This window comes from Aethalodelphis obliquidens, unplaced genomic scaffold (genome assembly GCF_003676395.1).
Source record: "Aethalodelphis obliquidens isolate GAN/ISIS:26980383/991018 unplaced genomic scaffold, ASM367639v1 scaffold74, whole genome shotgun sequence".
Lineage (NCBI taxonomy): Eukaryota > Metazoa > Chordata > Mammalia > Artiodactyla > Delphinidae > Aethalodelphis > Aethalodelphis obliquidens.
In genome coordinates this window covers 7,833,121-7,860,843 of record NW_020838018.1, presented here as the reverse complement: position 1 = coordinate 7,860,843, position 27,723 = coordinate 7,833,121, and the positions used below count along the sequence as shown (strand labels likewise).

Sequence of the window (27,723 nt, the reverse complement as noted above, 5' to 3'; positions counted from 1 at the left end):
CTGACCTCGCCCCGCCCCCTCCGCGGCCGCACTGCGCCTGCGCCACGCGCCGGAGACCTGGGGTTGGGCAGGGCCCAGTTCCGTGCAACTTTCAAGTGAGTTGCAAACTCCGCCCCGAGGACGGTGCAGGTGTCCTGGCGCACTGGGGCCGTGGGTACCCGCACGAACGCAGGCTGCGACCAGCCACCTCTGGCTCGGGACCCACAGCGCCCCCGGCAAGGGCCGAACGCCTGGTTCTCCGGGGCAGGAAGTGCGGATCGGAGCGTAACTGCCCGAGCGGCGGGGCGGAAGAGCGTGCCGGCCGGTACCGGCTCCCAACTCAGTTCCTGCCTGCCCCGGCCCGCTGGTCTCCCCATTCTTCAGGCTTCCAGCACTGAGGAGTCAGTGGGCGGTGGGCTCCGCCTCCACTAAGGGGCAGCCCGAGCACCCCTGTGGTTTCCACACCTCCACTGTTGATCCCATCCCAGCGCAGGCGTGAGCGTCCCTCTGGGCGTCTTCCTGGAGGGATCTCCCTTCGCTCCCGAGACTGCAGGATGGTGTCCTGGATGATCTGTCGCCTGGTGGTGTGAGTATGGCCGCTCAAATACCCTCTCTATCCCTCGATGTCAGCCCGCCCCTGGGGTGGAAGCTGGGAATGTCTGGTGGAAAAGGGGGCTTTTCTGAGCTATGTCACACCTTTCCCCTCCCTCCAACATTCACCGCAAGGTTTAAGGGACCTGCGGGCCTGCACAAGGCATTGGGCACCGTGTGCTTGTCCCCTCGCACTCAAGCCTGCTTGGCTGATGGCGACCCCCTGCAGTCACACACGTACTGCAGGCAGGTGAGTGGGACGGAGGACCACAGGCCGGCCAGCCACCCCTTGGCAAACACAGGATGTGGCACGTTGTGGGCAGAGAATCCAGGTGCCGGCTTCCCAGCTGAGCAGTCAGTCACGTGACTCACCACCCTGGCCCCAGCTTGCCCACTCTGTCCTACTCCTCACCTGGCTGGAATATCCTTGCCTGCAACCTGGCAGTGCCAGGTCTGGTGGCCCTGGGCCTGATTGCACGTCCAGGGGAGGGAACAGCCTGGTGCTCTCATGGCTCAGAAGCCTGCCTCCCACTCACCTTGTGGAGTGGCTGTCTGTGCTCTCGCGGCATCATGCACCCATGGGCCACTCGTGCAGGCCTGGGCAGGCTTGGGATGTTTGTAAACAGCAGGGTGGGGAGGCGGCCTCCAGGGCACTGACTCAGGTGCAGGTCGTGCAAGCCAAGCGGGAAGAACAGGGCAGGCACTGCCACCTCGAACGTGGGGTGCGGGGGAGGCCGCCACCTGGCAGGGGCGTGGGGAGTGGCGCCCCTCACACTCTCCCTCTGCTTTGGGGGCTGCTCTTCAGGCTGGTGTTTGGGATGCTGTACCCAACTTATGCTTCCTACAAGGCTGTGAAGACCAAGAACATTCGTGAATATGTGAGTGCGGGGGTGGGCAGGAGGGCTCAGCTCAGGTGGGGGGACCACAGCCTTGGGGGTGTGGTAGGATTTGGCGAGGTGGGCGAGTCTGAGCTGGCCTCCCTTTCCTCCAGGGGTACAATCTGGTGGCGTACCCTGGAGCAGAGTGGGTGTGGATGGAGGATGGGCTCTTGGGATTCTTTGCAGGATCTTGTGGGTGCAGCCTGTTGGGGTGGGTACAGGAATGAGTGGCGGCTTCTCAGAGGCAACTTTCTAAGGCCAGCCAGGTGCCAGGGGAATGCAGTGGGACGGGCTTTCTGGAATCTCGGGGCTGGGTCAGCCCGGGACAGGGGATTTGGCACTGCAGGCGCAGCTGCTGGCCTCTGACCTCTCTGCCCGCCCCTCCCCGTCCAGGTCCGGTGGATGATGTACTGGATCGTCTTTGCACTCTTCATGGCAGTGGAGACCTTCACAGATGTCTTTATTTCCTGGTACGGGCACTGGGGTTCTGTGGGCTGCGGGGAGGGGGTGGTCCTCCCTGGCCTGGCTCCCAGGCGGACCTTACCCGCTCTGCTCTGACAGGTTCCCTTTCTACTACGAGATCAAGATGGCCTTTGTGCTGTGGCTGCTTTCGCCCTATACCAAGGGGGCCAGCCTGCTTTACCGCAAGTTCGTCCACCCATCCTTGTCTCGCCATGAGAAGGTACCGCAGCGGGAGGCAGGGCGGGCAGTGTAGGAGTGGGTGTGAGGCGAAGAGCCCTGGACTTGCAGCTCAAGACACTGGGGACACCTAGGCTCTAATCCCAGTCCTACTGCTGTTTAGCCATGGGGCCTTGACAGAGCCTAGCCTTCCTCCTCTTCTGGGAAAATCAAATGGGGACACATGTGAATGACCTTTAGGGGGTGTGAAACACCAGCTGGAAGTTGGTTTGGGCATGGTGGGGGGAGACTGGAGCACGGCCGATCATTGAGGTGTAGGATCCGGTGAGTGGATGGGGAGCCCTGTGCTCTGTGGGTGGGGTGGGCTGGGAGGCGTGGCTCCCAGTGATTTCTCTGGGCCACAGAGGAGTGACTAGGGCTGTGCGCCTGAGCTTTCCTCCCCCCCCCCCCCCCGCCCCGCGTCCGCAGGAGATCGACACCTACATCGTGCAGGCCAAGGAGCGCAGCTACGAGACGGTGCTCAGCTTTGGGAAGCGGGGCCTCAACATTGCTGCCTCGGCTGCTGTGCAGGCAGCCACCAAGGTGCCCTGGGCCCCAGCCCTCCCCCCTCCCCACCCCCACCCCCAGGGCCTTTTGAGCGAGTCCAGCTGTCTGTCAGGGAGCCGAGAGATCGCAGCTGTCCAGGCCGGGGGAACAGGGGCGAGAGGTGGCAGGTGGGGCGTTGGCAGGAGCACAGAACTGGAAGTTCAGACTTCCCTGGCTGACACTGACCGTGAGCGGCTGCTCTTGGGCCTTAGGCCCTACCTTCTTGCTGGCGCCACAGAGGCACAGGGCCAGGAGGTTGCCATGTTTCTTTTGGTTCTGAGGCCTGTGCCCCAGGGATTGCTTGCAGGTCAGCCTTGATTTTCCTGGGCAGCTCCCCTGGTTGAGGCCCCTTCCTGCCAGGAGCCCTGCCCCCCTCCGTCAGGCGGTGCAGCTGATCCCACTCTCTTGCAGAGTCAGGGCGCACTGGCCGGAAGGCTGCGGAGCTTCTCCATGCAGGACCTGCGCACCATCTCCGATGCCCCCGCCCCCACCTACCAGGATCCCCTCTACCTGGAGGACCAGGTACCCCACCGCAGGCCACCCATCGGTGAGTGGACAGAGGAAGCCAGAGCTGTCCCGAGAGGGATGGCTTCCTCCAGGCCAGCTGTGGCTCCCCCCAGGGCCAGAGGAAAGCCTGGCTCAGCTGGCCCCAGGCCTTCAGACTGTGTCCGTGCCCAGCTTTGCCTCCCGGCCTCCCTCTCCTCCACAACAGGGTACCGGTCAGGGGGCCTGCAGGACAGTGACACCGAGGATGAGTGTTGGTCAGACACAGAAGTGGTCCCCCAGCCATCAGCGCGGCCCCGAGAGAAGCCTCTGGGCCGTACCCAGAGTCTGCGTGTGGTCAAGAGGAAGCCGCTGGTGCGGGAGGTCGGTGGTGAGGAAGGCACAAGGGGAGCGAGCTGCCCTGGTGGCCGCCTCAGCCCGGATCTCTCACGGGGTGCCTGCTCTCTCTCCCCACAGGGCACCACGCGCTCCCTGAAGGTTCGGACGAGGAAAAAGACCACGCCTTCAGACATGGACAGCTAGGGTCTACGGAGCCTGGCCCAGTCTTACCTCGTGCCCTGCAGGGCATTGGGACTGTTTGGAGGGGACCTCTGGCTGCACATCTGGCCTGCCTGCACCAGCTGCCCGGGTGCTGCCCTCCTGACTCTTGCTGTCGGTTACGGGCCATATGTGGGGCTGCACCCACGATGCACCAAAGCAGGCCGGGCTCAGGGTTTTATTTATTGTCCTTCTCGCCGCTCTACCTTCCCAGGTGTGGAACCAGAGCCCTCCCCAGACTCCTGAAAAACGAAACCCAAAGCCCACCCAGCTGTGTTCGTTCCTTCCTGTCCTTCCGAGTACTTCACAGCCTTCTCCAAGGCCAAGTGTGTGTCCTGGTTGTTTGGTCTGTGTTGGTGAATGAGGCCAGGTTTGCGGAAGTTTTGATAAATAAATGCGTCAAAGTGCCCCGTCTCTTCTGGTTTGTAGCCCCGGTCCTCACAGCACGTGTTATTAAACAGCCTGCCCCAGGGCAGTCTGGGCCTGGTGCTAAAAGGCCAGACAGACTGCCAGAGGGGCCCAGTGTTCCGGGGCAGGTAGCCATCGACAGATTGTTGCGATGCGGCAAGTACTATTATGGGAAGCTCTTGGGGACCTCTGAGAACACGGATGGGAGAGTGGCGGGGAGGGGGGCGCGGGGGGGCAGTCCAGAGTCTAAGAATGCAGTCCGGAGGGGATGGGATCAGGCCTCGACGGGAAGTAGAAACCAGTGGGAGCGAAGGTGTGGAGGGACCTCAGGCAGCACAATAATCTCATGGGGATTAGCTAAAACTGCGGAAGATGAGGGCTGGGGAGGCCGATTTCCTCCAAGGGCCTGCCAGGCCTCTAGGCAGCTCCTGGTGCATCGAGTTCGTAAACACTTAGGTTGACAGGAGCTTTGCACCTCTGCGGAGTGGCCGTGAGAGGGCAGCAGCTGCCAGGGTCTGGGCTGCCCCCAGCTTCCAGGTCAAGGAGGGAGGGGCTTGGAGGCTGGCCTGTCAGCTAGCTGGCTGGAGGGATGATGCAGGACTCTGGCCCGGCCTCCAAAGGCCCTCCCTGCTGCTCGTGGTCATTGGTCATCAACCAGTCCCATCCACGAATCTCCTCTGTTCTGAGACCCAGGCTGTTTGCTGGCTCCACTCCATCCCCTACTCTAATCCCTGGGCAGCCAGTGCCCAGCCCTGCCCTCTCCTGCCCCCGGATGCTGGTCTTACTGTACTGTCCCCGGGGCTGCTCCCCTCTCCCACCCACATGCCTCCTGTTCTTTCCCGCTTTCGATTAAGTCAAGAGATGGGTGAGAGTGTCGGGTAGGAAGAGGGGAAATGGGGTGGTCACCCGGAGTGACCTGAGGAGTGTGGCTTAACTCTGGGTATGGGGATTATCCGAGTTTATTTGGGAGAAGTACTTAATCTGCTGGGTGGCTTAGCTCCTCACGGATTGGTGTTCAATGACTTCCTATCTTGGTGTTCCCTTGCATCATGGGGTTGATTTATCTCTTCATTTATTCATTCAAAAATCTTTATTGAGCATCTCCCAGGTACCAGGCATGTTTCAAGAAACTGGGCATGTAAAGTCAAGTGAGAGCTAGCACCTAGAATGTGGCCGCCCCAGCAGGGGCTACTCTGAGCCCCCGGCATATATTAACTTAATCCTCACAACAATCTCATGAGGTACATACTATTATTATAATCTCCATTTCACAAATGGGAAAACAGGCACCGAGAGGGCAAGTAATTTGCCCGAGGTCACACAGCTAGTAAGTGGCAGAGTTGGGCTTGGAAACCAGGCAGTCTGGCTCCAGAGTCAGTGTACTTAACCACTGTGCAGAACTAGAGTAAATGAGAAAGTTTCTTGCCTGGGAGGCAAGGAGAAGGAAACTAGCAGTTATCCAACATTGATTCTGGGGACTTCCCTGGTGGCACAGTGGTTAAGAATCCGCCTGCCAATGTAGGGGACACAGGTTCGCGCCCTGGTCCAGCAAGATCCCACATGCTGTGGAGCAACTAAGCCTATGCGCCACAGCTACTGAACCTGCGCTCTAGAGCCCGTGAGCCACAACTACTGAGCCCATGTGCCACAACTACTGAAGCCCGTGCACCTAGAGACCGTGCTCTGCAACAAGAGAAGCCACTGCAGTGAGAAGCCTGCGCACCGCAACGAAGAGTAACCCCTGCTCGTCTCAACTAGAGAAAGCCCGTGCGCAGCAACAAAGACCCAACGCAGGCAAAAATAAATAAATTTATAAAGAAACATTGATTGTTTGTCTGACCTCATGTTGGGCATTTTAAATAGATGATTTCCTTAAATCCTCCTGTCAAGCCTGTCAGGTCGGGGTTATAGCCATTTTACAGATGGAAGAACTGAGACGTGGAGAGGTGAAGCAACTTGTCCATGATTGTGCTGTCTGTGGGTCAGCGCCCCATCTCCTGATGCAAGTCTGTCCAGAAGTCGCCTTGGTGGGGGTGGAATGGCAGAATCCACACCCCTGAACCGAGAGAGAAAAACAGAGGAGTGTGTGACAAATGGACAAAATGAGATAAAAACTGAAAGCGGGGAGCAGCTGAGGGAGGCCTGAAGGTGCCGGCTGGTGAGGGAGTTTTCCTGGGAGCTGGGCTTCACCAGCCCTCATTCCTTGGATGGGGCCTTACAGGGACAGGCAGGGTCACTTGGGCCCCGGGGCTGAATCAGAGATGGTCCCTGATGGCTGTCTTAGCCCCAGCCTCCTGGCTAGCCTGGCTGCCCCGCTGCTCCTATTTCTATCTGCAGAATGCATCACTTTCATTCCAACATTGGCCTCCAGGCCTTTGCTGCACTGTGTGCGTCCCCTGTGCTCCCAAGAGTCTTCCATCCAGGCCGACGCGGCCTTCCTTCACGATCTGCTTTCTCCAAGAATCCTCCCCTGACTCCAACCCCTCCTGAGGATTCTGAGGCTCCTGACCTCTGGCCCACTCACCCTGTCCTGGGGGCACGATGCCGTGGGCTGTGCTCATGTGCCCGTCGCCCCCTCCGCTCCCTGACCAACCAGACTCCCCTAGGCCCCAATTGCTACTTGCTCCCCACCTCATCAGTCTGGACTCTCTCATGTCTCCATGCTCTTCTCCTGTCCCACCAACACTCTGTCCTATTCCTGTTTGCCCTCTGAACCCCACTCAGACATCACCTCCTCCAGGAAGCCCTCTGTAACCTTCCCTTTGCCCTTGGGGTTGATTGCTCACCTAGACCACGCTGTCTCTGTGCTTGCATGGACTTCTATTTTTGCCTCGAGCACATCGTATTTCCCTCCCCACTACACTGTGACTTCATAATGAATAGATTTGTGTCTTACTTTTGTATCCTGGCCTGGAGCACATGGTGGTTTAGACCAAGTGAAATATTGTAGTACGTGGTGAAGTACTCATTCCCTCATTTCTGAGCTAAGCATCACCCGCTCTGTGATGCTCCCCTGATTTTTCCAGGCTGGGACTGGAAACGTTGTTAACGTTTGTTAATATGCCCGACTCCAATCATTACCTGCAGTGCCCAGCACAGGGCCTAACACCTAAGGTGCTTCAGGGAATGTTTGCTGGTAAAAGAACGTGGACCAAGTGAGCAGAAGCTCCTCGAGGCCGGGGATGACTTTGTACATTCATCTTTGTACCCTGCATCTCCTTGGTGGCCATCACAGAGCCTTGAATATGCCCAGGTCTCTGTAACACGTTTGGCGAATGTCTGCTGCAGTTGTTTGGATTCCAAGACATCCTGGGGCCAGAAGGGAAGGGGCAAGGAGAATTCCAAGTTCTGGACAAGCACATGTGATCCCGAGACTGGGTCATTGGGTGTGGGCAGGGCTTCCCTCAGAGCCTGCCCTGTCCCTCTGAGAATCACTGACACATCTGCCCAGCACCATCTCCCTCTGCATGGGGTTACTGGCCCAGCCCATGCCCTCTCTAGCCTGGCTCCTAGGGGAAGGTTAGGCCTTCCTCTGGCCTACCCACGGCCCCCCACCTTCTATTACTCACCGGTGTGCCCACTGTCTTCCCAGGCAGAATCACGCCGGGCACTGGTAGGGAGATGAAAAGCCTAGGCTAGTCCCCTTGGAAGCACGCACCTTTGCTTGGCCCAGGTACCAGCCCTGCCTGATTTGCGCTCGCTCTGTCCTCCCCATCCATCTTGCCTGCTTCTGAGGGATGCCCCCACTGCCTCCGAGTTCCCAGGAGCAGGTGGCCCCTCATTCCCAGCCCTCCCTTCTCCCTCCTCCCCACAGCCCAGCTGTCCCTTGGACCTTTCTGGTGGCTCCTCTCTTTCCCTACCTCTTCGGCCCCTCCCGGTCCCGGTCCCCCTTCCCTACTCTGGCCTCCAGGTGCACTAGCCCCACTGCTGCATTTTTCGCTGCCGCTCTGGGCGGCAGCAGCGTGGTTAGCCTCTTGTTTCAACACAGCCCTGGCCCAGGCTGAGTTGGGGTGTCGTGACTGGCACTGCCCCACCCTTTACGGGGTTGAGGAGGTGAGCACTCCGGCTCTCGCCCCCTTGTCCCCCGCCCAGCATCAGGGACTGGGATGCCCTATAGCTGGGTAGGCGTAGAAGCCCCGGCAGGAGGATGAGGCCCGCTGCTTAGGAATTCCCGGGGGCCAGAGCTGGGTTACTAGGCAGAAGGTCCTGAGCCCGGGGTGGAATGAGGTAGCTTTCTCTACCAGGGTGGCTGGATTGCAGGGGAGGGAAGGTTGGGTGAAAGGAGAAGGGGCATTGGTGAGGTGCAGACTGAGAAGAGGAACTAGGTCAGAGATGTGGGTGGGTGGGTGAGAGGGGAGGGGGCATCTGCCACGGAGCTTCCTCCTGGCTCCAGAAGCATCTCCACACTTCCCTGCCTCTGCCCTTCTCCCCAGGTCCTGGGAGATTCTCCCCGGTATTCCCCCTCCCCCATGCCCCCGCCCCAGGCGTTGCCACAAGGGTGGGGGTGGGGTGGGGGGAGGCCAGCCTCAGCTGTCTGAAGGATGGAGGGGCTGGGGAAGTAGGGCTAGGTGCCCAGACGGCCGCGTGTGTGGGAGGGGATGTCCTCAGATGCCCTCCACCCGGCAGTCCCCGCTCTGACGTGTGGGTGCCCCCCCTCTCCCTGCCCGGATTAGTGGCAGCTTGGCCTGACTCTCCGGGGCTCCTTTCCCCGCCCCCGCCTGCTGCCCTCCCCTGGGCAGGGGGCTGCTCCGCCCGAAGGGCACTTGTGCTTGCCCAGGTAAGGGGCTCTGGGGACAGCGTGAGGGCAGCTGGCTCAGGAGTGCTGCTGCGCGTGTCAGTGGGAACGTGTGTATCAGTGTGTGTGTGTCAGTGCTCTTGAGGGGTCGTTGCGGGGCCGGAGCGGACCCACGCGAGTCTGGGGGTGCTGGTCGGCTCGCCTGTGTCCACGGATCCGGCACCGTGTCCACACGTTGCGTGGCTTTCCTTCTGTTTGTGTCTTTGCGTGGCTCCTCAGATCTGCTCTGTCCTCAGGCACAGAACAGCCGGCTCCTAGGGCTCCGTGGGCCTGTGGCATGGGCTGTAGAGCAGGATGGGGAGCTGGGCGAGGGTGGAAAGGGCTTCCTTCCCCCGCCACCCCAATCCCCCCACGACCCCCTGGGCATTTTAGGAGCCTGTCCTGAGAATCCTGGTCTAGTCCAGAGACAGTGATCTCAACTAGAAAGACTTGGCAAAGGGGGTGGGGGGAGGTGTCTGTCCCACTCCCCTGGGGCTGTCCCCATCCCCTCGGGGCCTGGACAGCCCAGGCTCCCACCCTGCCCTGCCCAGCCTCTTCTAGGCCTCAAGCCGCAGGAATCTCCCCCTGGAATCTCCCACAAGTTTTGGCTGCCAGAGGACACAGATGGGGGACTACAGGCACACCCCAGCCCTCCATCCACGTCCTGGAGCCAGCCTGGGAGCGGAAGGCTGGGGCTTGGGGCTTGGGGCCTGCAGTCTGGGTTAGACCCTCCAGGATCACTTCCCCTGGCACACTCAGGTCCAGGTCACCCCTCAGGGGAGCTGGAGGAGGAAGGGAGTGTTAATAACTCAGTCATGTAAACAACCCCTACCAGCCTGCCCTGTCACAGAACCGGCCTCTGGGGGAAGGTGAAGGGGCCAGGAGAATCTGTGCCAACGTGACCTAAGTCTTGCCTGGTGCCGACCCCTTCAGGCCTCCTCTCCTCAGCACCCCTCCTCTTCTCCTCAACCGGTGAAAGGATCCCAGCCTCCCCTCCAGTCCCTGGAAGGGAGCCACCCTCATGGCTTCCTGCTCCAGGGATGGTGGTGTGACCTGGGACAAGGCTAGAGGCGTCCAAAACCTCATCCCTTCGATGGAATGGGGGTGGGTGGGTGGTGCTCTCTGTCCCCGGCTGGGTGAAGGCAGGCCAAGGATGGCTTCCACAGGGAGGCAGGGGAGTCACGGGGTGGGACGTGGGTGCCTGAGGGGAAGGGAAGCGCCCGTTGGGCGTGTGGGTTTCTGTGTGTGTCTGAATCTGTCTGTGTGTGTTTGAATCTGTCTGTGTCTGTGCTCTGGAACCACCCTCGCAGAAGGGCCAGGATGCTTCCTCGGGTGGAGGATGCCCTGCTTTCCCATTTCCTCTCCTCCTCTCTGCTCCCTCCCAGGAGCCACTCCCATGGGCTCCTCTCCAGGGCGGGCCTGGAAACACTAGGAGCACGGGATGGCGCAGACCCCCAGGACACGGGGCTGGAGCAGGTGGTGGAGCGCATCTGGTCCCACTGCCTCTCTGGACGATTGGTGAAACTGGGGCCCTTAGACCAGGAACAGACTAGAGCCTAGACCCTTCTAGGACACTGTGCCCTGGGAGGGGGCTTGCTTCTGGAACGGTGAAGAGCAGCTTGGCCAGATGAGGAACCGGGCAGGGCAGACCTGGGCCAGCGTGTGTGCCCGGGTGCCAGAGCTGGAGAGGATCAAGAGCCAGTGGTCCAGAAAGCACGGGGTGGCTGGCGTGGGTCACAGCGCCCATCATTGACCCGTGAGAACTCGACTGCCCCTGCCAGCTCTGGCACTGACCCCTCCCAGCAGCCCTGCCCTGGCACCCCTGGGGGCACCCCGCCCCATCGTGGCCTGGTCCGGCCCCTCCCGCCCTTTGCTCCAGTTCCCGGGCTTGGCACCTATAGTGGGGGTGCTGCCCGCCTGCCAGGCTCCGGGGCCGGGCCCACGGGAGGGTGGGGCGGCTGGGAAGCTGGCACGCTGCCCCGGGGGAGCCTCTCTCGGCAGGCGCCCGGGTGCCGCGGGGGGGAGGGGGGAACAAAGGGCTCATTCTCCCCGTGCGCAGCCGGTGGCATCGCCGGGGCGTTGGCGGAAGCCCCCGGGGCCCGGGAGGGGGCAGGCCCAGGCGGGGCCGCCGAATCTCGGGCTCCTGTTTCCCCGCAGGGTGCTGGAGGAGGAAACCGGCGGAGCAGCTTCCCCACTCTCAGTTGCGCGTCTGGCGATGGCGATCAGAGGTGCTGCTGCGCTCTCCGCTGGGCACTCCCTCCATTAGCCGCGCCGCGCCGTGCTGCGCCGTAGCTGGTGCCTCTCTCCCGGGTCACGGGATCGGCCTCCCTTCCAGGCACGACCCCCTCCCCCGGCCCCTCGGCCTTTCCCCCCACTCCGCCATCTCCGACCCGGGGCGCGCGTTCCCCCCGGCCCGGCTCCCTCTCTCCCTCTGGGGGCACCCGCTCCCTAGCCCCGGCCCGGCCCTCCCCGCAGCGCAGCACGGAGTCTCGGCGTCCCATGGCGCAACCCACGGCCTCGGCCCAGAAGCTGGTGCGGCCGATCCGCGCCGTGTGCCGCATCCTGCAGATCCCGGAGCCCGACCCCTCCAACCTGCGGCCCTAGAGCGCCCCCGCCGCCCCGGGGGAAAGAGAGAGCCAGCGCGCTGAGCAGAGAGCGGGAGAACGAACGAGTTCTCGCCCGCCGGCCGGGAGGCCCCGGAACCAGCCCATGGGGAGAGGGCACCCGGCGTCGGCCACAAAGACCGCCGCCGCCCGCGCCGCGCCCGGCGCGTGAAGCCCAGGTAAGGGCCGAGAGGGGCGCCGGGCGCTCGCCTTCTGGGGACGCCCATAGCAGGGCATTTCTGAGCCGAGCCCGCGCCGCACGCAGGGAATGAGCTCCCCTTGCTCCTCTGGGCTTGGCCACACCTCTGAAAGTTAGGATGCCCGACGGGGCTGGATCGCGTCGGAGCGGTGGCCCCAGAAAACCCGAGCGCCCTGTGTCACGGCTCTCTGGGCTCCCTCCCCTCCTTCCTGGAGCTTCCCCCAGTGGGCAGACGTGGCCGTGCTGGGAGAGCGCCGGGGCTCTGGTGCCACCTGTCATCCTGCTTCTTTGCACGCACGTTCAATTTTCCCTCCTTTGCCTCTCTCTGGGCCCCAGCCCGCTTTCCCCGCCTCCTTCCCTCCCCTCGGCCAGGCTGCAGTTACCAGCGTCCACCGGCCGCCCTAGCACTGTCGGCTGGACTGGGGCATCTTGACCCATCCCGGCTGAGGCCTAGATCTAACTCCCCTCCCCTGTGCCGGCTCACTCCTTCCCTTGGGGGCAGTGGTGGAGATCCCAGCCCCCAGCAGTTGTCCTGGGCTCTGCCTCAGAGGCCAAGAAACTGTACAGCACCTGGAAGAGGCAGACTCGGGGCTGCCCAGGTGTAGGGAGAGATTCCAGCCAGCCGCCCTGCTCTCCCCCGTGACTCCAGCCTACCCTATCTGCACTTCCCACCCAAACAAGCCTAGGTGGGGCTGAGGGCTGGGGGTGGGGAAGCAGCACCCCCAGAACCACAGACTGCAGCGCAGGGAAGAGGCTTCTGAGACTGCCCATTTCCCAGCCCTATTTTACACAAGGGCACCAGAGGAGTGACGTGACTTGCCCAAGGTCACACAGCAGGTCACTGGATCAGGGCCAGGATCCAAGCTTCTCGTCTCCCAGTGCAGTGCCTTCCACGGAGCTCTTCTTTTGGGTTCTTGCCCTCTGTCCTTCCGCATGGCTCATGACCAGTTCCAGGCTCGACGAGGCCAGGACATGCCATCCTAGAATCAGCAGTCTCTGCTGAGGGGCTCTGGCCCAGGTGGGCTGTCAAGTTCCAGGCATTCAGGGGAAGGGATGACCTCCCACACTGGAACATCCCACTCAGGCGGGTCGTTCGAGTCTCCTGTAGCAGGCAACGTGGAGCCCAGCTGTAGGTTGGCACTTGTCTTACTGGTTTGGGGTGCCTTGGTGCTGCCAGGGCGGTGCCCACTCTGTACCAGGCGGTAGGGTGCTTGAGGCATGTGTCTAAGCAGCTCACGCCTCGGTGGTTATGCTCCAGGGACTCCCTCTGGGAGAGCCCCATGAGGGCAGGAGAGTGATGGAGAGTACGCCCAGCTTCCTGAAGGACAGCCCAGCCTGGGAGAAGACAGCCCCTGAGAATGGCATCATGGGACCAGAGCCGGATACCCCACCGCAAGATGGCCTGAGCCCTGCAGCACTGTGCCTGGGAGAGCCTGCTCCCTTCTGGAGGGGTGTCCTGAGCACCCCAGACTCCTGGCTCCCCCCTGGCTTCCCCCAGATCCCCAAGGACATGCTCCCATTGGTGGAGGGCAAAGGTTCCCGGAACGGGGAGAGGAAGGCTAGCTGGTCAGGCAGCAAGGGGGCGCTGCGCTGGAAGGAGGCTATGCTTACCCATCCGCTGGCGTTCCGTGGGTCAGCGTGCCCGCCTTGCTACGGCCCACTGATTCCTGAGCATAACGGTGGCCCTCCCAAGAGTGACCCTGTGGCCTTCCGACCCTTTCACTGCCCCTTTCTTCTGGAGACCAAGATCCTTGAGCAAGCTCCCTTCTGGGTGCCCAGCTGCCTGCCACCCTACCTAGTGTCCAGCCTGCCCGCAGAGCGTCCATGTGACTGGCCCCTGACCCCGCACCCCTGGGGGTGTTCCGGAGTCCAGCCCAAAGTGCCCTCTGCCTTCGGATTAGGCAGCAAGGTGAGTGTTGGAGCAGAGAGGGTACCTGGGGGCCATGCAGCGGGGCTCAGTGGCCCCTGAGCAACCCTGCCGGGGCCAAACCACTCTGCCCTTCCATTCGGATGAAAAGATAAGGTGGTACCCAGGCAGAGGAGGAGCCTGTCAGCTCAGACATAGTCAACCCCAAGCAATTCCTCTTCTGAGCAAACCCATTTCATTAGGCCTCACCTGCCTTTGGGCCATTTCAGGAATTGACTCATGCATTGTCCACCCAGAACAAGGCCCTGGGAACTGGGGCCTCAGAATGTGTGGTCTTGTCCTGGGGGGAGGGGCAGACAAGGCCCTGTATCTGGGAGTGGGACGGGCAGGTGGCCCCATGGCCTGTACCTCTGGTACCTCCCCCACAAGGGACCCCCAGGGTCACCTCAGGGATGAGATGTAAAATATTTTAAATCCAGTGTGGTACAGGGCATCACACAATCTGAATAGATCCTGGAGGACCTCTGACTGTGCCAGGCATTAAGCCTTTAGTTGCTGGGTTATGGGGAGGCCTGAGAAATCCTGGGGAAGGATCTGGGGTAGCCAGGGCTGCAGAGGAGGCAGTTAGGGGACCAGTGCCTATTAACCAGTATGTTCTTCAGTATTTTCACACCCCTTAAAGCCACACAGGCTCACACCTGCTGGTTGTCAGTTCTGCCCATCCTTTTAAGCACTGGGAAGCAAAGTCAGCACGAGCTTAATCCCTTCTCCTCTCTTTAGGGTTTTTACCGCAAGGATCCCAGCATTCTCAGGCTGGCCAAGGAGCCACTGGCAACTGTGGAACCCGGGTTGTTGGGCTCAGCGCCTGGGGGGCATCTCCAGAGAACTGGGGAGGTGGAACGCCCTTCACTCCACCAGAGAGATGGAGAGACAGGAGTGGGCAGGCATCAGGATCTTTGCCCCCGTGTCCTGGGGCATCCAGACACTGTTCCCCCGACCCCGTGGCCCACTTGTTCCCCAGGCCTGGGTCATGGCAATGTCTGGGCTGTACCGGGAGGCGGGAGCCTTGGGTACCAGCTGGGGCCGTCAGCCCCATCAAGGTGCCCCTCTCCTGGGCCTCCTACCACGCAGGTGGACCATTGCTCACTTCACCCACCAGCTAGAGATGGAGGTGTTGGCCCTTGTGGGAAGTACCAGGAGGACCTGGAGGGGGGCACCAGTGGGCCGAGTGAGTCCAGCGAGGAAGTAAACAAGGCCCCTGGTCCCAGGGCCTGCCCGCCCAGCCATCACACCAAGCTGAAGAAGACATGGCTCACACGACACTCTGAGCAGTTTGGGTGCCCAGGCAGCTGCTCTGGGGAGGAGGAAAGCCCAGCGGCCCAGCTGCGCGCCCTCAAGAGGGCGAGCAGCCCCGAGGTCCAGGGAGCAGTGGGCAGCCCAGCTGCTAAGCGCCCGTCCGGCCCTTTCCCGGGCAGTGCGGGGCAGGGGGCCAGAGGTTGGCAGGAGCTGCTGGACTCATCATTTGGGAACAAGGCAGAGGCAGAACAGCGTGATGACCACAGAGGTAAGGGGACAGGGGAGGGCCTGCAGGGGGCCCTACTTGGGAGGGTGCAGCCGGGACTGGGGCTTTGCAGGGAGGCGGGATGAAGTCTTTTATGAGTGGATCACACCCCGCTGTCCAGCTGCCCACCTGGACGGGATAGCTTTCTGGGAGTCCTTAGCATGTGCAGGCCAGACCCGTCCAGCATGTGGCTTCTATTTTCGTGTGCCTACTCCCGAGCCATGGCGTTCTGGTGACAGTATAATGACAGGACTCAGAGTGTGGACTCCGGAGTCAGAACACCTGGCTCCTGACTTTGCTGATTGGTGCTGTGTGACCTTGGGCTGGTTACTTCCCCTCTCTGGGCATCAGTTTCTCCATCTATAAAATGGGGGTAAAGACAGCACCTACCCCGTAAACAGTGCTGCAGAGATTAACCGATATCATTCACGTAAATGGCACTTAGCAAGCACTCAATGAACAGTCACTTTTGTGATTACTTGTGCCACGAATCCCCCATTGGGGGGATTACATCTCCTGAAGGACCCCTTGTCCTGCCTGAGGAACGAACAACTACTCTCTGGGCCAGCTGGATCATGGAGACTCAGTTTGGACTCTGCCAGTGTTAGGACTTGGGCACGTCTTGGACCCCTCTGTCAAGCTCTGCCCTTCACGGAGGGTTCTGGCGCTGCTTGGTCCCAGCCTCGGTTCTTCGGGGTCACCTCGGTTTCTTGGCCTCCCAGACCGCTGGGCCTGGATCAGGACTCTTTCGCTGGTCTTGCACCCCTGTACCTGGCATGGGTCTGTCTGTGCTCTTCCAGTCCTCTGCCTGGGCCGGGAAGCTGTAGGCCCCCTCTGACTTCTTGGGTTACTGCACCTGTGGCCTGTGTTGAAACTCTCCGGCCTTCTCACCTTCCATCGCCCTCCATCCACGTCGGGATTGTCTCTTCACACTGTCACACAGCCAACGGTATCACTGAGGCTGAGGCGGAGCTAACCCAAGTCTACACCGACTGGATCCTGCGCCCCAGCTGCCCCAAACTTGGCCCATGATTCCATGTTAGGGCTCAGCCTTTTTGAAGTTTCCGGCTGCCTGGTTCTCTCGTTCCGAATCAGGCCTCGTAGGCCCGGGCCTAGGGGCAGCGCTGGCTCTGTGTGGGGACAGGCTGGGTGCTAAGGCAGGGCCTGGGGTTCACAGAAACCCAGGAAGCCCAGCCTCCTGACCAGCAACATTGTCCCCTCAGGACCCCGAGACATCAGGGCCAGCCTCCAGGACCCGGGGCTGCAGGAGACACCTTGCGCGGCTCCCCCGGCAGGCATGACTCAGTGCCAAAGCTGTGCCCAGGCAGCTGGTGAGGCGGGAGGGCTGGCCTGCCACTCCCAGCCAGTGCCCAGGTGAGCCTGTTGCCCCTGGCTGCCCCCAGCATCCTCCCAGTGGGGCTCCCCGCTCACCTTCCTCTGCCCTACCTCCAGATTGCCTCTGGGAGGGGAGCAGCGGCAGGAGGAAGACTCGGCAGCCAGCTCCGAGGGAGGAGGGTCTGGCCCGGAGGAGGCCGGGCTCAGCATGGGCCTCGCCAAGCACCTGCTAAGTGCTCTGGGAGACCGACTGTGCCGCGTGCTGCGGAGGGAGCGGGAGGTCTTGGCCTGGGCCCAGCGGGAAGGTGAGCAGGCCCCACCAGGCGTTCAGGACCCCGGGACGGCCGGGTCCTGTGGTCAGTGCTTTCACAAGGAGCATGGGACCTCCCTCCCCCAGCACTGTCTACCAACCAGCTGGCAGCGCTGGAGAGCTCCTGCCCCACTGCGCCCTTATTCCCAGCTCAGGCTCTGAGTCAACTTGTATTCCAGTTTCTGGCCTGGACGGGGGATGTTGAGAAGGTGTAAAACCTGGTCTGGCCCAACCCTCTAAGAGCTTTGGGCTTGCTGGGGAAATGAGACTGAATGCCAAGTGTCTGCAAGAGCACCGGGAGGGAGGCGGGGGGCGGGCGGAGCTCCCTGCAGCTTTGCAAGGGAAGGAAGGCTTCCGGGATGGCAGGCGGTCGGTCCCTGGGAAGCTGGTAGGATTGGGGCCGAGGTTAGAGATGGGAGGAGCTCGAGGCAATCAGCTGGTCCCTCTGGCTCCAGGCTCTCCCTCCTGCATCCCTTCCACGGGAACGACAAGACCCTCCTGCCGTCTTGTCACTCCCTGGATGGAACCCCCTGGCGGCTCCCTCTTGTCCCAGAAAGTCCAGCCCCTCCCCCTTTCACAGCCAGCCCCCGTCCACCCTGCCACTCCCTCCGCCCCGATTCTGGCATCATGGTCTGCCGGCCCTCTAGGCTCACCTGAGCTTGTCTGCCCGCTCCGGCCTCGGCACCCTTTGCTCCCTCTGTCTGGAACGCGCTTCCCTTCCATTCCCACCTGGTGAATGAAAAGTCACTCATCACTCAGGGCCGTCTGTGCAGCTGTCCCCACCCTCCTCCTTCCATCCCACTCCTACCCTAGCACCCACCCCATGATGCCACGAGCATTACCATGTTTATGGGCCCATCTCCCCCCTTGTGACGTGAGTGCTGGGAGTGCAAGTGCCAGGTCCCGCCCAGCACCCAGCCCTGGATGGGACGAGTGTGTGTTGAGGAGTATATGAACGTGTGCACACTGGCAACCTCCCACTTACCAGCAAGGGCTTGGTCTGAAACTCTGGGTGAGGGAAGGAGCAGCCCCCCAAGGTTTCCTCTTCTGAGCTACAGAGGAATCCGCTGAGGAAACACCACTGTGTTGTGGGCTGGGGGGAGGAAGGACTGTTTGGGGAGTCCTGTGGCTCAGGGAGCCCTGGGGCGGGCGCCAGGGGGGTGCAGCCTGCACTGGCCTGGGAGGGTTGGCTGCAGACGGACGGTGCAGCGAGTAGGTTCTTTACAGGGGCTGTCGGGCACTCAAGGGTGACCGTAAGGGAGCCTGTCTCCCTTCTGGGGCAGCCCCTCAGTGGAAACTGTTCCTGTGTGTCCATCCCTTCCTGGAGGCCTCCCACATGAGGTCCTCAAAGGGGCCACTGACTTGAGGCCCCTCTGACCCTGTTCTCTCCTGTGGTCAGCAGGCCAGGGGCCAGCCGGGACAGAGGACAACCCAGGCATTCCACGTTGCTGTAGCCGCTGCCACCATGGACTCTTCAACACCCACTGGCGATGCCCCTGCTGCAGCCACCGGCTGTGTGTGGCCTGTGGTCGCATGGCGGGCGCTTGGAGGACCAGGGAGAAAGAAGGTGGGAAAGGATCTGGGGGCTTCGGAAGGGTTGCTCTAGAGTTCGTGGCCAGGGACTTCCGTGGCGGTCCAGTGGTTAAGACTGCACTTCCACTGCAGGGGCCACGGGTTTGATACCTGGTTGGGGAACTAAGATCCCGCATGTGGCATGGCAAAAAAAAAAAAAAAAAGTTCATGGTCATTTCTTGGCTGTGGCTCCCTGAGAAAGTCTCCCTCCGCAGCCTCGGCTACCACTGCTCAGTGCCCGTTAGAGCAGACCGTTTCCTCTCCCCAGATCAGAGGGCCATGCCCATATCCTTAGAAGAAGCCGAGCGCCTACTCTCTATCTCCCACCTTGTTCAGCTTGCACCTTTTTAAACCTCACAACACTGTGAAGTAGGTATTACTGCCTCCGTTTTCCAGATGAGAAAAACTCAGAGAAGTTAAGTGACTTGTGCAAGGTCACACAGCTCGTAAGTGTTGGGCCCAGGATTTAAAGGCAGGTCATCTGATTCCAAGTCCTGCTCTCTTCAAGGTTCTCAGCTTTCTCTCCCTTGGCTCAATTCCGCCACCTCAACACTTGAAATTTCCCAGTGTTCCAATAGACATGGCCAAAAAGAGCGCCAGGGTCAGAAACCTCTCGGAATACCATATTCTACATGATTGTCTTGCATCTTGCAACGCACTCAGCATATTAACGGCTCTGCGTTCTGCAAGCAAAGGATCCTATGTCACTAGGGAACTCAGGTTTCCCAGAAAGCCCATGTTTTGTAGATTCTCAAGGTCCCCGATTTTGATATCATGCCCTTGCTCTTCTTCCCTGACCTTAACCTGGGTTTATCTTGATTTCCTGACCTGCAGCTTCTCCTTTCCTACCCCCAACAGGCTCTCAGGAACAGTCCATGGAGAAGTGTACCCAGGAGGCTGGGCACAGTGCCTGTTCCCTGATGCTCACCCAGTTTGTCTCCAGCCAGGGTGAGCCCTCTTGGAGGGGTGGGGCGTACAGAGGGCAGGTCCTGGGGGAGACCAGCTTCCTGTTTGGATGTCTCTCAGCCCGATCCCATGCTCTCCTGGTTGATGAGGCCAAGCAGCATGGAAGTGGCCCCCTGTCTGCAGTCACTGGCAAATTCCATCTCCCCTCTCCCCCTCACAGCTATGGCGGAATTGAGCACTGCAATGCACCAGGTCTGGGTCAAGTTTGACATCCGGGGGCACTGCCCCTGCCAAGCTGATGCCCGGATGTGGACCCCTGGGCATGGGGGCCAGCAGGTAAGAAGCAGGGCACGGGACAGGGCACTGGCTGGTGCGCCCCAGGGTTAGGCGGTGTGTCTGCAAATTCCTAACTTTGGCAGGGTTTGGTCCTTCTCTTTCGAGGGGAACGAAGAGGTACATGGAAGCTGGGTGAAATCAGGCTTCTCTTCTTCCCCTGGGGATGAGGATCCATGAGAGCTCTAGCCTCTGCCCCACCTCCCCCCACCCCGCCCAGCAGCAGTCCACACTCTCTGTCTGCCTGGAGGTCCCACCCTCTCTGTGCTCATTCCAGCATCTTGCTAGAGCTGCTGGAGTCCCGTCTTTCCACTCCCCAGGCGCAGGCTCCTACTGGTGGAGTGTCGGCCCACCTTCTCAGTATTCCCTGCACCTGACACAGAGCAGGTGCTCAGTGTGCGTTTCACAGAGTTTTTATGAAGTTCATGTTTTTATTATAAAAGTCATTTATTCAAGAGAGGGTTTATCAAATGCCTTTTGTGTGCCAGGCACCGTACACATTCCCACTGTGGAAAATTTGGAAAATACAGACAAGGATAAGGAAGAAAACAGCAGTGGCTTACAATACCACCGTTACCATTTTGATATATTTCTTTTCAGTCATTCGCCTGTATATTTATTCCAGCCTCCTTTGAGTATACTTTAGATCGTGCTGTATGCATAAGTCCACGGGCAACTTTTTTCCACCTAACGTTGTATCGTATGACATTTCGCTCCTTGTAAACACGACTTTAGGACTTAACATTGAGTCTACTGTTAACACCTGTGGGTTGAATTGGCTTGAGATGCATTTGCCATTTTTAAATCTCTGGTTGGATGGGGGTGGGTGGCGGCTGGGTTTAACAGAAGGAGCCGACGGAGAAAACTCCCCCAACTCCACAACCTTCCTGCAACAGGGATACCAACAGGACCAAGGACATTAAAGAGGGTGAGCAGCCCCCTGCGCCTTGCTCAGACTGTGCGGGGGAGGCTGAGCCAGGCTGGAATCCCCAGGAGAGATTGGAATGGCTTTAGCCATCCCCCCAACCCCTCCGTCAGCATCTCTCTTCTCAAGTCATTCCAAAGAAAATAAATCTAAATAAAATCTAGGACAAGCCTCCTAACCCGTCTCCAGCCAGACCCCGGTTCTGAGCCCCTCCTTTGGAGAGGTCCTAGGCACGCTGGCAGGAAGGCTGGTGGGAGGCAAGTGCATCCAGACCAGAGTTGAGATGGGCAGTGCCAGTGAGGACAGAGCAGACTCCGCCGGGAGAGGAGGGAAGAGCACGTGGGCAATGGAGCCTTGAGAGAAAGGTGAAGACCCTCACCGCTCTCCTTCCTAACAGAGACCCCAGACTCCAGAGAGACCCCGGCAGAGGACCGTGCTGGCCAAGGGCCCCTGCCTTGTCCCTCTCTCTGTGAACTACTGGCCTCCACTGCTGTCAAACTCTGCTTGGGGCACGAACGGATACACATGGCCTTCGCTCCTGTCACTCCGGCCCTGCCCAGCGTGAGCGAGGGCCCGAAGGGAGGGCTGGGGGCCTGGGGCCAAAACTGGGCTGGCCTTCCCTGCAGGGTCAGGCAGGTCCTGAGCACGCCTGCCTCTCCGCCCCTCCCTCCCCGCAGGACGACCGCATCACCAACATCCTGGACAGCATCATCGCGCAGGTAGTGGAACGGAAGATTCAGGAGAGAGCCCTGGGGCCGGGGCTGCGGGCCGGGCCGGGCCTGCCCCTCTCACCGGTGCGGTCCCGGCTGCCTCCCCCCGGGGCTTTGCTGTGGCTGCAGGAGCCCAGGCCTCCGCGAGGCTTCCACCTCTTCCAGGAGCACTGGAGGCAGGGCCAGGTGAGTTTCCCAGCTCTCACAGCCTCACCTACCCTCAGGGCCTTGATCCCAAGGCCCAGGCAGACCTGGTCCGTCACTCGGAGGGAAAAACAGGGCCTGTCCCCACGCCATTCTGGTGCCCCTACAACATGCCCCGGCCTGGCCATGTTGGGTACCCCATCCATTCTGCCCGTGTCCCCCTTTCTTTCCCCACTACAGCCCGTGTTGGTGTCAGGGATTCAGGGGACATTGCAAGGCCACCTGTGGGGGACAGAAGCCCTAGGGGCGCTTGGAGGCCAGGTGCAGGAACTGACCCCCCTCAGACCTCCCCAGCCCGCAAGCCTGGGCAGCACAACGTTCTGGGAGGGATTCTCCCGGCCTGAGAGTGAGTATCCCTGATGTGGGGTAGAGGAGCTGGGAGCCCCTATGATGCCGGGGGGGCATCGAAGTCCCAGAGTGACCCTGGGGGCAGCTGGAAGCAGAGCTCAGAGCAGAAACTGGACTCTGTTGCTGCCACGGGAGGAGGGCCTCTGGGCCAAGGAGGTTCCTCCCTGGGCCAATGGCCTTTCTGTCTCTTCCCCTAGTTCGCCCAAAGTCAGATGAAGGCTCAGTCTTCCTGCTGCACAGAGCTCTGGGGGACGAGGACACCAGCAGGTGTGTGGTACCATAGGGCTGGCTGGCCGGGCCTCCCTGCCTCTCCTCCTCGGCCCTGTGATGCTCAGTGCTCTGTGCTTGCCTTGGGAAGTTACTCTAGCTTTGGGGGCTTCGACGGGGTCTCCGGTGCCTGGATTGAGCCTGCTGGGCATGACACCGCCCCCCATACACACAGGGTGGAGAGCCTGGCTGCCAGCCTGCCACTCCCAGAGTACTGTGCGCGCCATGGGAAACTCAACCTGGCCTCCTACCTCCCTTGGGGCTCTGTCCTGCGACCACTGGAGCCCCAGCTGTGGGCGGCCTATGGTGAGTGTCCACTCCATTCCTGCCCAGTCCCTACCCACTTCCTGTCATCTCCGAGAACACGTGCGTCAGTGCCGAGGTCCTGGGGCCCATTCCCAAGTGTCTTTTCTCTACCTCCATACAGGTGTGAGCCCACAGTGTGGGCACCTGGGGACCAAGAACCTCTGTGTGGAGGTGACCGACCTGGTCAGTGTCCTGGTACGTGCTGAAGCCCCACTGCCTGCCTGGCACTGGACACAGAAAGGTGGGTCCTTGGCCGGAAGCAAGGGTTGGCGCAAGCTGCAGATGCGAGGTGCTGTCTCTGCTGTCCCTGGGCTCTCCTGAGCTGTCTTTCTCCCCCAGATTTCCTCTCAGCCCTGGACGGGGAGGGGCTCTGGTCTCCGGGCAGCCAGGTCAGCACCGTGTGGCACGTGTTTCGGGCACAGGACGCCCAGCGCATCCGCCGCTTCCTCCAGATGGTGAGGAGGGAGCCGGGAGCTCTCCCCTTCCCCTTCCAGCCCCAGAAGCTCTCCCTCTGTGTGTGTGCCCCGTGTGCTCGCTCCCTTGCCTCAGGTGAGCTGGACTCCACTGGTGCAGAGAAGGCAGACTAGGCCCTCCTAAGAGGTGTGCGGTGGGGCACACAGAAAGTGGGGGACCTAGTGATGAAATGAAGCAAGAGATGCCACAGGCTGGGCACTGTGCTCAGGGCCTTGGGTACATTATCTCTGTTACTTGTCACAACCACCCCGTGTGGTAGGTACTGCTGCTTTCCCATTTTGCAGGTGAGAACACTGAGGCTGAGTGGTAAAGCTGGGACCCAAGCTTGTGGCTGTTCCCAGCCCGGGTCGCTACACTGTGCTCCCCCTGGGGGCAGGCAGCCTCCCCGCTGCAGGCTCTAGGTGGGGCTGGCCGAAGGGCAACAGGAAGCTCACCTGAGAATCCGTCCTACTGCTCCCCTCTCGGAAATCTGCACCTTATGAGGAGGTGCCCTTTGAGGTGCTAGCAAGGAAGGGCTAAGGGGGGGCAGTGTGGTAGGTGGAGAGAGACATGGGGCCAGGAGAGGGGGCAGGGCAGGAGAAGAGGAGGGGGTGAGCAGGAGGTGGGCAAGGCCCCGTGGTTCCAAAGTCCAGCTGAGCCCTGACTGTCCTGGGGAAAGGACGCCCACCAAGTGTCACCCCTGCTCAGGCACATGTACACACACGGACGTGCAGGTGTCAACGTGGCTGTCCACTGCCACCCTCCTGCCCACAGGAGATGCACACACACGGATGGACTCACACAGGTGCTGGAACACGCAGAGGGGAGCAGACAGCAGCACGCCTTCATACATAGATGGCCTTGTCTGAGTTGGGTGTGGCTGGCTGTGGGCAGTCCCGCATAGCCAAGCCCGGTAATTCACCGGGAAGGTCTGAGGGGCATGTTCTCACTGGGTGGCCTGGGAAACACTGCTCTAGTTCCAGGCTGGACTTCCTTGGCACCTGCCTGGGGTTACCCTAGGGTCCAGCCTGACTCACCAGCCTCCCCTCTTCCCATGGCCTGGTCTTGGAGGCCTGAGCCCTAAGCCCAGGAGTAATGGCTGAAGTTCTAGCTGAAGGGCTGGATGGAGCTGATGGGCAGCTGAAGCACGATGCTGGGTTCACCTCTGCAGGTGTTCCTTGGGCCCTGGCCTCCACGAGGTCCCATCTACCCAAGGAGCTCCCCATTCTGGGGCACTGTACCTGCTTCAGGGGCCTCAGCCTGGACAGGCAAGCCGGTCGGTCCATCCACTGGGGAGTCAGAACTTCCGTGGATCTGGGATCACAGAAGAATCTGACGAACGCTTTGGATTGTCTCCCCAGGGACATAGAGCTACCTGCTCACCCACAGTTTAGCACACGGTTCAGGATCTTCACAGGACTCCACAATTAAGAGCTCCTGGTGTAGACAGTTTCTGAGTTGAGGTTATGCAGGACGTCTTCCTGGGTTGTGGAGAAAGGGGTACCTTTGAAGGAGGGAGCAGAGGGCCCAGGGCCAGGGCCACAGAGGCTACTCAAGGCATCTAGCCCTGGAAAAAGAGGGGATTTAGACCCCCAGCCTCAGAGCCCTTAATCCTTTCCTCTCAGCTCCTTCCAGCCAAATCTCTATTCTGCCAACCTGAGTGACCCCAGCCCTTCACCATCCTCCTCCTTTCTCTCCCACCCCTACGTCCTCCCCCTGCCCTTCAAGACTTGACCCCTGCAGCTCTTTCCTGTGCCTCTGGCCTTTGGGCAGCCCATGCCCCATCTTCCTGCAGCCCCGCCCTAGCCTCCCGCCTTGCTCATTCCTCCTTTTCTTTGAGGTGTGCCCGGCCGGGGCTGGAAACTTGGAGCCTGGCACCCCGGGCAGCTGCTACCTGGACGCAGGGCTGCGGCGGCGCCTGCGGGAGGAGTGGGGTGTGAGCTGCTGGACTCTGCTGCAGGCCCCTGGAGAGGCCGTGCTGGTGCCCGCGGGGGCTCCCCACCAGGTGCTTCCCCGTCGCGTGCAGGCGGGGGCCCTGCGGAGAGCTCAGAATATCGGAAGCATTCCCCAGCGTGTTCTCAGTCCCTCTGAGAACACCCTCGTCCGTCTCAGTTCCCCTCTGGAGCTAGGCAGAGCAGGAAGTCACGCCTCCGCTGCAGGGAAGAGAAGCCTAGTGGTCTTGAAGTCAGCAAGCCAACTGGGCTTTGGGTGCCCACTCTGCTTGTGCCGTCTCTGGCATCCCCTTGGCCTGGTTTGGGCCACGCCCTTTGGGGGTGGCTAGTGCTGCATCCAGGGCCTCTGCTCTCTGAGAGCTGGGTGGGGGTCATTTGGGGAAGCAGACTTCAGGAACAAGTGGGGCAGGGTGCGTCATCCTGAGTCCCCACTGACCCTCCTGCCCACCCCCTCCCTGGCACAGGTGCAGGGGCTGGTCAGCACAGTGAGTGTCACTCAGCACTTCCTGTCCCCCGAGACCTCTGCCCTCTCTGCTCAGCTCTGCCACCAGGGGCCCAGCCTGCCCCCTGACTGCCGCCTGCTTTATGCCCAGGTGAGTGTGACACTGGCCGGGAGCCTGAGTGTGCTGCCCAATTCCCCCCACAGCACAGCTGTGCCCAGGGAGGGTATTCTCGGCAGGGAGAGCCCGGGGCATGACTGTAAACTCCTTGTCGTCTCCTTTTCTCCTAGATGGACTGGGCTGTGTTCCAAGCAGTGAAGTTGGCTGTGGGAACATTGCAAGAGGCTAAATAGGGGGATCCCAGGTGTCTGGGGTTAGGGGTTGGGAGCAGGCAGACCAGTGCTTAGCCCAGGCCCAGCTTCAGCAGAGAACGGGGACTTCCGCTCAATCCTGCAAGCAGCACTCTGGACACAAGCAGGGCACCCCGTTCCCTGCGCCTGCCCTGGGCCCTAAGGCCGACAAGCACAGTGCCACTGAAGCTCGCACCTGCCCATTGCAGGCTGGCGCTTGCTCCGGCCCCAGCTCCTCTCCACGGTGCCAGACTCACACTGGGGGTGACCGTCTCCCTCCAACCCCTGCCCGCCAACCCAGGAGACGAAGAGCCCTTCCTTGGGGTCCTCGGAAATCATTCTGGCTTAAGCAACACCTGCTGCTGCTGCTGCTTCATCTCCTGCTGTCTCACCTGTGCCCGAGTTCTGCTTATACCCCCCCACATCCTCCTGGGCTCCCGGGTGGCCCTTTGCACTGCAGGCGTGCTGGACAAGGGCCACCGACATCCTGCCCTCTTGCCAGAGAGCTGTGAAGTGTGGGGAGGGGGCGGTATCAGGCCACTACCCAGGCTTGGCTGGAGGGGCTGATATGGGCGAAGTCCCATCCCTGCACCCTCCTCTCGCCTCCTTCCTTCTTGATTTCCATTAAAGGCTGTTGTTTTGTGAATGCTGCAGTGTGGTTGGCCCTGCTCCTGCAGGCCACAGGGACTGGGGAGGGAGGGGACACATGGAAATGGAGCAGGGTGGGAGGGGGCTGAGGCTGTGGTGACGGGGACCTCAAACACCCCTGCCTGTTCTTAGGGTGGGGGGCAGGGTCCCTCCCTCCCGCAGAGAAGCAGGTGGAGCCTTCCAAGGGGGCTGCCCTTGAGGATACTCCTGACAGCGACAGCGGGCAAGGCAGAGGTCTGGGCCGCAGCAGCAAGGCCATCTCCCTGTGTGGCACCAGAGATTCTGGACCCCTCGCTCTCCCCACGAACTCCAGGCTACCCCATCTCTCCTGTCTGACCTGACCTGGAGCTCCGGGAGTCTGGCCGGGTAGAGCCCCTGCCCAGCCTTCTGCCCTCGGTGCCCATGGCCAGCCCCATGCCCACTGGCCGGTCACCTGAGACAGCTGACAGCCCCCCCCACCCCCCGGCCCGGGACCCTCTAGTGTGACTCCACCCACTCCCCTGCCCTTGTACATCTCACCACAACATCCTCCAAGTCGTGTTACAGTTGTTCCTGCAGTGGTTCAGGGAATGTTTTTTTATGAAATAAATTTTTTATTATAAATTTAATATACTTTCAGAACAGTTAGAAAATAAGAAAAAGAAACCCGCAGACCCACCTCCACTCATCTCCAATCCAACCACTGTTAGTCTTCTGATGTATTTCCTTTATTTAGTCTTTTCTCCAGGGATCTGTTTTACACATGGATGAATTGGGGTGCTTTGTACTGGGTTTCCTGTTGTTTTTTTTAAATTTATTTATTATTTAATTTATTTATTTTTGGCTGCGTTGGGTCTTGGTTGCTGCGCGTGGGCTTTCTCTAGTTGCGGAGAGCGGGGGCTACTCTTCGTTGCGGTGCGCAGGCTTCTCATCGCGGTGGCTTCTCTTGTTGCGGAGCACGGGCGCTAGAGCACAGGCTCAGTAGTCGTGGAGCACGGGCTTAGTTGCTCCGCGGCATGCGGGATCTTCCCCGACCAGGGCTCGAACCCATGTCTCCTGCACTGGCAGGCGGATTCTTAACCACTGCGCCACCAGGGAAGCCATGCTGGGTTTCCTTCTGTAAAAATGTATTGTGATCGGGCTTCCCTGGTGGCGCAGTGGTTGGGAGTCCACCTGCCGATGCAGGGGACGCGGGTTCGTGCCCCGGTCCGGGAAGATCCCACATGCCGTGGAGCGGCTGGGCCCGTGAGCCATGGCCGCTGAGCCTGCGTGTCCGGAGCCTGTGCTCCGCAACGGGAGAGGCCACGACAGTGAGAGGCCCGCGTACCGCAAAAAAAAAAAAAAATGTAATCATTTTCTGGGTTGCTATGTAACCTTTACTTTAAATGGCTGCGTGTATTCCCTTAAGTGGCTTGGCAGTGATTTCCATAAACATCTCTCATTTTTAAAAAAAGTTAGGTTTCTTCATTGTTTACAAAGCTAGGTTATTTTCATTTTTTCCACGGGATAGGAAAAAAAGCAAAAAGAAAAAATTAAGGAACGACTGCACTTTATGTGCCA

General features: G+C 60.6%; 2 protein-coding genes and 1 long non-coding RNA gene across 12 annotated transcripts; 2 read left to right on the top strand and 1 right to left on the bottom strand.

Moving 5' to 3' along the window:
- Positions 1-75: 75 nt before the first annotated feature.
- Positions 76-4,597, top strand: REEP4 (receptor accessory protein 4). 3 transcript variants are annotated; one of them, XM_027091946.1, is made up of 8 exons: positions 76-565; positions 1,376-1,448; positions 1,842-1,918; positions 2,010-2,130; positions 2,556-2,669; positions 3,084-3,219; positions 3,385-3,546; positions 3,633-4,597. In XM_027091946.1, exons 1-8 carry the CDS (start codon positions 534-536, stop codon positions 4,580-4,582), a joined length of 1,665 nt encoding a protein of 554 aa, XP_026947747.1. In that variant the 5' UTR covers positions 76-533; the 3' UTR covers positions 4,583-4,597. The 3 variants fall into 3 exon arrangements, with proteins under 3 accessions (XP_026947747.1, XP_026947749.1, XP_026947748.1); XM_027091948.1 differs by having other exon boundaries at positions 83-565; positions 3,385-3,539; positions 3,633-4,120; XM_027091947.1 differs by lacking the exon at positions 76-565 and having other exon boundaries at positions 575-1,448; positions 3,385-3,539; positions 3,633-3,961.
- Positions 4,598-5,911: 1,314 nt separating this feature from the next.
- Positions 5,912-8,898, bottom strand: LOC113612250 (uncharacterized). The gene is made up of 2 exons (XR_003429791.1): positions 7,691-8,898; positions 5,912-6,177 (listed from the first exon to the last, which is right to left on the bottom strand). It is a non-coding gene; the product is annotated as an uncharacterized LOC113612250 (long non-coding RNA).
- A 1,380-nt stretch (positions 8,899-10,278) lies between these two features.
- HR (HR lysine demethylase and nuclear receptor corepressor) lies at positions 10,279-26,182 on the top strand. Of its 8 annotated transcripts, none has more exons than XM_027091973.1 (20): positions 10,370-10,651; positions 11,053-11,677; positions 12,956-13,606; positions 14,345-15,128; positions 16,349-16,499; positions 16,578-16,765; positions 18,173-18,337; positions 19,201-19,290; positions 19,469-19,584; positions 20,428-20,509; positions 20,904-21,067; positions 21,184-21,402; positions 21,601-21,766; positions 21,966-22,035; positions 22,211-22,341; positions 22,463-22,582; positions 22,681-22,890; positions 24,635-24,799; positions 25,211-25,339; positions 25,477-26,182. In XM_027091973.1, exons 3-19 carry the CDS (start codon positions 12,995-12,997, stop codon positions 25,315-25,317), a joined length of 3,540 nt encoding a protein of 1,179 aa, XP_026947774.1. In that variant the 5' UTR covers positions 10,370-10,651; positions 11,053-11,677; positions 12,956-12,994; the 3' UTR covers positions 25,318-25,339; positions 25,477-26,182. The 8 variants fall into 8 exon arrangements, with proteins under 8 accessions (XP_026947778.1, XP_026947774.1, XP_026947771.1 ...); XM_027091970.1 differs by having other exon boundaries at positions 10,381-10,651; positions 18,170-18,337; XM_027091976.1 differs by having other exon boundaries at positions 10,391-10,651; positions 22,681-22,796.
- The last annotated feature ends 1,541 nt before the right edge of the window (positions 26,183-27,723 follow it).